The sequence below is a fragment of the Nannospalax galili genome, unplaced genomic scaffold (assembly GCF_000622305.1).
Source record: "Nannospalax galili isolate Female #2095 unplaced genomic scaffold, S.galili_v1.0 scaffold330, whole genome shotgun sequence".
In the NCBI taxonomy this organism is placed as follows: Eukaryota; Metazoa; Chordata; class Mammalia; order Rodentia; family Spalacidae; genus Nannospalax; species Nannospalax galili.
Window position 1 is genome coordinate 2,868,707 of NW_008329640.1, and position 8,203 is coordinate 2,876,909.

Consider the following 8,203-nt stretch of genomic DNA (forward strand, 5'->3'; position numbering starts at 1 on the left):
AGCCATGAGCCCACTCCTGTTCCTAGGCAGAAACTATGTGGTTGATTCTTTTTTTTAAAATATATTTTATTTATTATTTTTGTTTTATGGGTATGAGTGTATTATCTGCATGTATGTGAGTGCACCCATGTTGAGCAATGCCACGGAGGTCAGAAGAGGGCTTCAGATTCCCCTGGAACTGGAGTTAAGGACAGTTTGTAGCCGCCATGTGGGTGCTGGGAATCAAATCCAGGTCCCCTGCAAGAGCAGTCAGTGCTCTTAACTGCTGAGCCATCTCTTCAGCCCTACTATGTGGTTGATTCTTACTGAAGGGTTCCTAAGACTCATTATTTGTCCTCTGTTGTTGGTAGCTGACAAAAGTCATAGCATCAAAGGTCTAAGGTAAGTTGAGAGACAAAAATTTTAAATCGAGAAGAGTCTACCCACTGGCTTAAATTTGCCATTTGAATGGGGGAGACCTTACTGCACTTGATGTCTGGTGGAAGACCCCCTTGCTCTGGCTGTGGGAACCTGAGTCCTACAGAATTGATGTTCAAGAACCACTGTGTCTCAGGCCAGATAGGTGACTGTCAGCTACCCATAGTGCTGCAGGGAGAGGTAGTAGTTGATCCTGTTCCCCTATGAGTCACTGTTAAATAGACTTAACCTGGAAGTGATTATATAAGCAGTACTTAGAAAATATAGTTGATTTATTTCATCAGATTAAACTTTAAAAATTCAGATTTTGTCAGTTTTCCACATTAGAAGGTGACGAGTTGACATTAAACAATCTCTGGGTCACTTCTTCTCTGTCTCTGTGCTTGTAGCTGTCACTGTAGCCTGATGACATGGTTCTTTTGAATATGTGCCTGTCACTCAGAATATCAATCTGAGTCTGAGTAGAATTTTAAGACTGGGTGAGTCTAGAGTTTGTTCTTCTATTGTCTAAGGTAGAGACAAAGAAGAAACGGGGATGAACAGGAGCTCTCTATCAGAGTCAGGAAGAGAGAGGGAGGGAGAGGGGAGAGGGGAGGAGAGAGAAAGGAGAAAACATTGAATCCAGAGGGGAGAGAGGAGAGAGAGAGAGAGAGAGAGAGAGAGAGAGAGAGAGAAGAGAGAGAAGAAAACATTGAATCCAGTCTGTGGACATATAGACATTGGGGTGTATATATGTTTGTGTCTGTGAGTTGAAATCTAAGCTTCTTGCCTGGCAAAGTTAGGTGGAATGAGCCATCTAGATTTAGCATTGAGAATAGCATATATACATGCATGTGTGCAAACACAAACACACACACATACACACACACACAGCCTTCTGTTGGTTAAGGGTCTCCCACTTTCTATCTCTTGGTTTGTAAATGAGCTGGATTTCTCTAAGTTGGGTTTTGTAAATAGGATTCCTGTAGCCTTTTACCATTTAGGCTGAAATCCCTGAGTTTGAACTGAACTGGATTTGTTTTAAAGCATTGGTTTTCCTCAGCAACTCCCAGGGCCCAGGAAAGTTTATTCCTCATTCTAAGGCCCTTCAAATAGCCTTAGTGATTCAAGGACTGTGTAGCTGGTCCCTTTTGCATGCCCCTACCCCACATACACACATTCCAGTGGTACTTTTGGACCTTACACAAGTAACCCACTGCCATACTGAGGCTTGCAAACCAGATATTCCCAAGCCCTCACTTTGTTGGATTAGTAAGGCCCCTAGGTAGTAAGTCACTGAATAAGACCTTCTGGATCTTTCTTGGGTAAGTCAGTGGTTCTCAATTGAGACTAATTTTGCCTCTGAGAGCATATTTAACAATGCCTGGAGAAATTTTGGGCTGGCAGAGCTGAAGGGTGAGGCATGAGGGCTCTACTGTTATCCGACAAGTAGATGCTAGGTGCTAAACATTCCTAATACACAGCACAATCCACAGCAAAGTTGTGTAACACAAAATGTCAGTAGTAGCAATGATACCCCAAATTCACAGCAGTTCCTAGTTTGTACTGATGACAGGACTAGCCCAGGTCCTGGAGCTAGTGTCCAGGATCCTGACTCTAGTCCTTCCTGTTCTAACAAGCACCTGATTTTGCCATGTGAGACAAATTACTGCATAGTCTTACCTAAGTTCAGGTCCTTCAAATTAAATTTTTCATTGGGAATGATTTCTTTCCCAGATGAGATGTATTCTTGGAGGGGACAAAAACAAAAACCCTTAACCTTTCATAGGTATTCAGAGAGAGAGAGAAAGAGAGAGAGAGACTCAGAGAGACAGACAGAGAGAGTGTAAAATGTGGCTATAATATTAAAATACCATGAAAGGCACTTAGAACAATAATGTCTAAAAGGTCCTGGGTATGTGTGTGGTAGTAATGAAAAAACTATTGAGATGTATTCACCTAAAGTAACCTTTTCTGAGGAGTCCAGACACCCCTGAGTCTCTGTTCTTCTATTTGGAGTTAAGTAAGGTCTGGTTTTATCCTTCCCCACACACCCTTTTAACACTGGCCTTGGCTTGGCAGATGGGTACGGATTTTATTCCCAGTGGGAACAAGTCCCTCATACCTTCCTTTTCTTTCTCTCTAGCGTAGAGGGGCTGAGTAGGCTGTTTCTGGTGGAGTGAAGGCCTGTTTGTCTGGGAGGATAAGGCAGTTTTATAGGCAGGTGGACAGTGGCTACAAATGGGAACCTGATTGTTCTGTGCCAAGGAGGGGGTCATCAGGTTTCTCTCGACACTTGTCTGGGTATCAGATGACTGAGCCTCATGCATATATTAGCTAGCTAGATCTCTTTCTTGACTAGCTTTTCTTTTCTACTTTCTTATAGGGAAACAATGGCCTCAAACCCAAGGACAATGAGTTCACATCCAAACCCTGGCACTGGCCTATCAACTATCAGGTAGGGCCCAAGGCTAGAGCTCCTCCAGGAAACAGAACCAAGAAAGAGCCCATTGAGGCTGTATGGGGCTGGAGTATGCTGGGTAGCAAGGAGAGGCCTCACCTAGGCATGCTGGCCAGGAAAGGGACTCTGTTTACTGCCTGATTCTGATTCCCCCTTCCAAGAGACCACATGTAAAATGTTCACATTCTGAGCCTCTGTCCAGGCTGCTTGCCTGTGAAAGGTGTCTCATCTTCCTATCCCTTGAATGGGGGTGGCTGAGGATGAGCTGAGCCTTGGATCAGAAGGGTATCCTCTGCTCCACAGGGCCTGCGCTTCTCAGGGGCCAATGACACAGACTTCCGAGTCTATCTGCTCGGCAACCCAGTGAGTATCCCAAGTTGTGAATGCTCAGGCCTGAGAATCTGCCTATGGAAGCTGTGGCCATCCTCTCATCCCCACCTCTCCTTCTTGTACAGGTGGTCTGGTGGCTAAATCTGGTGAGCATCGCCCTCTACCTCCTCTTAGGGAGCACCCTTGCTATCGTCATGCAGAGAGGGGTACAGCTACCTGCAGAGCTGGAAGGTCAGACCCCTGAGCTGTCCCTGCCCTGTTCTTGCAGCTGGCTTGTGCTGGGAGGGTCTACCTGCTCCCTTTGTCACCTCCATCCCGTACATTCCCATTCCTTTGCTTTGAAAGCCCACAGTCACCCTGTACCTTATAGCAGGTTCAACACTTTGCCTCTTCCCAACAGCCCTGTAGGTAGTGTCGTCACCTCCTTTGTGTACATTAGGAAACCAAGGAAACTGAGACAGGAGCTTGCCACGTAGCCAGTAGTGATGGAACCAAGGCACAAACCCCAGCAGTCTTGACTTCAGAAACTTCTCTTTCATCTTATAGCTAGAATGGCCCCTCTTCTCATCTGCCCCCTTTATTCCATGGCTCTGTCCTCTAGTGGGGAAGAAAGGTACCTCCTCCAGGCCTTGGCAGTGGGTTCTTCCTGGTTACTTTAGCTTCTAGGCATGGACAACAACATCTGAGACATCCCTGTAGACCCTTTCAGTCCCTGCAACTCCATGTTTGAACAGTCCTAGTCCGAGACACCTCTCCCCACCTATCCTTCTTTTTGATCTCACTGCTGGGAAGGTCTCTGGTAGCAAAGATGTGGATGGTAGAGACAGGGAAGACAGCTGTCTGTGTGTGCCTCCTGCCAGGCTGGGTACTGACCAGGGGCTCTGGAGACCTGGTGGCTCCTATCTTCTAGTTGCCATGGGTTTAGGGTGATCTACATGAGGAAAGGAAGGCCCAGTGAGATGGTGTGACTTATTCAGAGTCACACAGAAAGACAGCAGCAGGGCTGGACTGGAGCCTAGGCTCTGCCTCTTGACTGGGCTATGCTGTTTGGGGCCAGGGCTAACACAGGTGCTGCTGCGAGGAGGTGGCCAGCTGCTGCTGGGCTGGATGCTCCATTACTTCCCATTCTTCCTAATGGGCCGGATCCTCTACTTCCATCACTACTTCCCCGCCATGCTCTTCTCCAGCATGTTGACAGGTCAGCACTGCTGCCCACCTGCCCTGGGGAAATAATGCAGTGGGAGGTGAGGTGGGAAAGAAGGTAGAGACCGCCCTGAGAACCTGGCTGAGACTAGACCTTGGCTAGGGTGGCTCCTTCCTGTGGAATCCACAGGGATTGTCCTGATAGACTGGTGCCAGGTCTTCTGTTCTCTATAGGCATCCTTTGGGATACCCTCCTGCGACTCTGTGCTTGGGGCTTGGCCTCCTCTCCCTTGGCCAGCAGTATACACTCCGTGGGAATCCTGAGCCTGCTCCTGGGAACTGCCTACAGGTGCACATCTGCCTTACATGGCCCTCCAGCTTGGGCTCTGGGTACATTTTAAGAGTCCCTATAATGCCTTTAAGGACTTGCAGGGCTGGACTCCATTCGCAAAGGTTGAGTCAGTTGGGCCCAGGACAGCCTTGCCAATCACAATTATTAAAGGCTCGAGGTGACCCTAATGTGCAGTCAGGCAGGAGCAGGGACTCATCATCATCTCTCCTTTGACAGTGGTTCCCAGCTTTGACACGATCCCAGCATACCTGGAAGGGTACCCTTTTCTTGTCACAGTGATTCCCTGTTGGAACAACTCTCAATGGGTTGAGGGAGAAGATGGGGATATGGGAGTGTGGCTCAGAATTGCTGTCAGGAGACAGTTGTTTGGAAGCTGCCTTTTCCTCCACATCTGGCAAGTCTCACAGATCCCCTGTAAGAGTTCCCTGGCCATTGTGGTGCCTGTGACCCATAAGCACTTGCCTGCTGAAATGGGTTAAATTTACTTGTTAGCAAACACTCTGGGCCACACATGCCATGGCCAGAGCCCTAGATGGGTCCCTGTCCTAGGCCTATTGGGGCAAGCCCTTTTCTTCTTTGTCATTCAGTCAGTGTTGTTGAAGTCAAGTAGGTCCACATGGGGGACTTGAATGGATGGATGGACAGACAGATTGGGCCATGTTAGTGGAGCCTGAGCGATGAGCCCCTGCAGTGGGAGCTGCAAGCGGCCCCGGGATGCTGACCGCCTCTCTCTTACTTTCACAGTTTCTACCTCTTTCACCCTCTGGCTTATGGGATGGTTGGTCCCCTAGCCCAGGAACCAGAGAGTCCAATGTCAGGACTAAGGTGGCTGGAATCATGGGACTTTTGAGGCCATTGCCAAGATCCCAGCCTGGATCCAGAAGTTGTCCAGGGACATTCAGCTATGGAGCCAGACCCTGGACCCTTCCAGCTCTAGGGGAGCTGCCTGAGGAGCCCAAAACATTCTCCTGCCTCCAAGACCAAACTCTAGAAGCAAACCTGGATTTAACTCAACACTAAAGAACCACAGTCCTGTCTGAGGCACTTCCAGAGGACACTACCTACAGCACCACTCGGGGCCAGTTCCCTGAGGGTGCAACACAAGGAAAGCAGGTGTGAGTGTAGGAGGGTACATTTGTCTGATCCCCTGTAGAATGTAGACTGTGTAGCTGTGGACAGCTAAGTGTCATAAACTCTTCAGAAATGGTCCAAGGTTACAGTAATATTCTCTGGTATCTTTTCACATTGGTTTTGGCTTAGTTGGGGTTTATAAGTTTGTAAGAAATTCTCTGAACTAATTCTAAGTGCACACACCTTTAATTCCAGCACTTAGGAGGCAGAGGTGGGTGAATCTCTGTGAGATCAAGGCCAGCCTGGTCTACATAACGAGTTCCAGATCAACTGGGACTATAGGGAGACACTCTCTCAAAACAAAACAAAACAAACAACAACAAACCAAAAGAAAAAAAAAAATGTCCAATCTCCTGGAGGGCTGAGAGTGTTGACCTTCCCCTGGGGTATTATAAAGGCATGGCAGGTGGAACTATCAAAGCTATATGACCTTCCTTCCCACACATGCTTCCACTAAGGCAAGCAAGCACCCAAGCTGGAGGGATGGCTCTCTGCTGCTGCCCCTTGTGTCTTCTATGGACACAGGTAGCTGCACTTCCTGCCTGTGACATACACAGGGTACTGGGCTCCAGGGAGCAGGGTGGCAGAGAATACCCTATCCTGTGGTTGACTTTCCTTGAAATGTTGGTTCCTTGTTCTCTGAATTGGGTAGGAGGAATCTGCAATCTAGCTACTGTGTGCCAAGAGCCTGTTCTCACTGTCCATCCCTTTTCCTCTGCATCTAGCTGGCCATGAGCACCAAGCCCTGAATTCTCTTCTGCCTGGGAGAGGCTTTGGGAACCCTTCCTGACAGCAGAGTCAGAGCAGGTACTCTGTGAGGCTAAGCATCTAATGGGATGCTGGAATAAGGGACACTTACTTAACCTGTCTGGGCGGATGCCCCTGTCTACTGCTAGACATTCCTATTTTTCATTTCTGCAGCCCTCCCTGAAGACACCCCCTTTTGCGTCATTGCTATTTCCCTTCCTTTTTGTTACTGCCTCGTCAGTCTTTCCCTCCAAAGACCCAGAACACTTAGAAACACATGACAGCTTCTAATGTCTACCACTTTCAGCTCAGAGCTGCTTTTTCCACTTGGTCCCCCAAAGGAATTAAGAAAACTTTTGGATCAGAACCAAACCAACTCAAGACCTGCCTTCTTCTCAGTTTAGGACAAAATGCAAAATGTTTATTTGATCCCAGAAGACCGATACTTTGAGGTTTAATGATGAATTTGCCACACTCCATCTTCCCTTCAGTGTAGCTCCCAACATCTTCTGACAGGGTCAGAGCTCTTTAAAGCATCTTCAGGAGGCTGTTTCCACGGAGACTGGAAATTGGTCTCAGGGACAGGCTGTGCTACCTACAGAGTTGGTGGAGAGGGAAGCTTCTGGGCCCTGCTTAGACGTTCAGATGGAGCATCATTAGTGTTAATAGAGGAAATTCAGCCCTGTCCAGAGCAAGGCAGGGTGGTTAATTAGATCTGAGACCCACTGACTGCCCACTCCCATGGCCGCATCATTTTTGACTTCCCCGCCCCCAGCAGGAAGTACGGTTTGTATGGAGTCTGAGCTGCCTGCTTAATTGTATTTCTAGTGGGGATGAAGGAGCTCTGCCCCTATTTTTCCTCCCTTCCACCTGCAGGCTCAGGCCAGGCTGCTTTCTTATGAACCCAGTGGGAGTACCATTTGGGTAGAGTGTCCAGAGGGTGGATGTAAAAATCTGTGCTTGACTCTTAGCAAGGTAGTCCATGAGACATGTAACAGGTGGTGATTTCCCCTCATGCCTTCTTATTTCTCAAGGCACTTGTTAGAAGGAAGGAACTCTGAAGCAGCCAGGGGGCAACCTTGGAGAGAGCCAGGGTAAGGAGAGAGCTTGGCAGCTCATTACATGCTCCTCCCCCCTAGTTTGATCACAATGAGGAAGAAAGTTTCCTGGATCTCTTCTGGTTTCCAAGGATGGAAAGATGGGACCCCCCTGCCCACTCCTTCCTCCATACCCAAGCTGGCAGATACTTCTTTGGAGACAAGACCACTTATATGACAGAGCACTAAGTGCTCAGGTTTTGTTTGGAAGATGGAGGGGACAGAAGGCACCAGGTACTGCTCTGTATTGGGCTGCAGCCCTCAGTGCTAGGCAGAAATCTCACAAGTTGCTGGTGGAGGAATAAGAGGTCCCAGGTAGCCTAACCTCCAGCCAGTGTCTTGACCCACCACATTTTATTTTTTAAAAAAGTTTCCAGAGATAATCAGAAGCCATTACTTATGTAATAAATAGCTCTTGTTTTCAATGCCATGTTGTTCTTGTGCTCAATTGGATCTGAGTTGCCCTCTGGCTCCCAGAAAAAAACTCCTCAAGAAGAGAAGAGTGTTTGGAAAGCAAGTCCAACATGGTGTCTCGGCTGAGGCCAT

The 8,203-nt window shown here is 48.1% G+C and overlaps 1 protein-coding gene across 3 annotated transcripts in view; it reads left to right on the top strand.

Moving 5' to 3' along the window:
• Positions 1-5,905, top strand: part of Pomt2 (protein O-mannosyltransferase 2) — a 52,766-nt gene extending 46,861 nt beyond the window's left edge. Inside the window, exons 16-21 of one of the 3 annotated variants that reach the window (XM_008839999.2) lie at positions 2,783-2,854; positions 3,161-3,220; positions 3,313-3,418; positions 4,245-4,385; positions 4,565-4,679; positions 5,427-5,905. In XM_008839999.2, the coding sequence (XP_008838221.1) occupies positions 2,783-2,854; positions 3,161-3,220; positions 3,313-3,418; positions 4,245-4,385; positions 4,565-4,679; positions 5,427-5,532 (600 nt within the window). In that variant the 3' untranslated portion in view covers positions 5,533-5,905. The remainder of the gene's footprint in view (positions 1-2,782; positions 2,855-3,160; positions 3,221-3,312; positions 3,419-4,244; positions 4,386-4,564; positions 4,680-5,426) is intronic. The other 2 variants (XM_029567002.1, XM_017799881.2) reach the window with 2 other exon arrangements.
• The last annotated feature ends 2,298 nt before the right edge of the window (positions 5,906-8,203 follow it).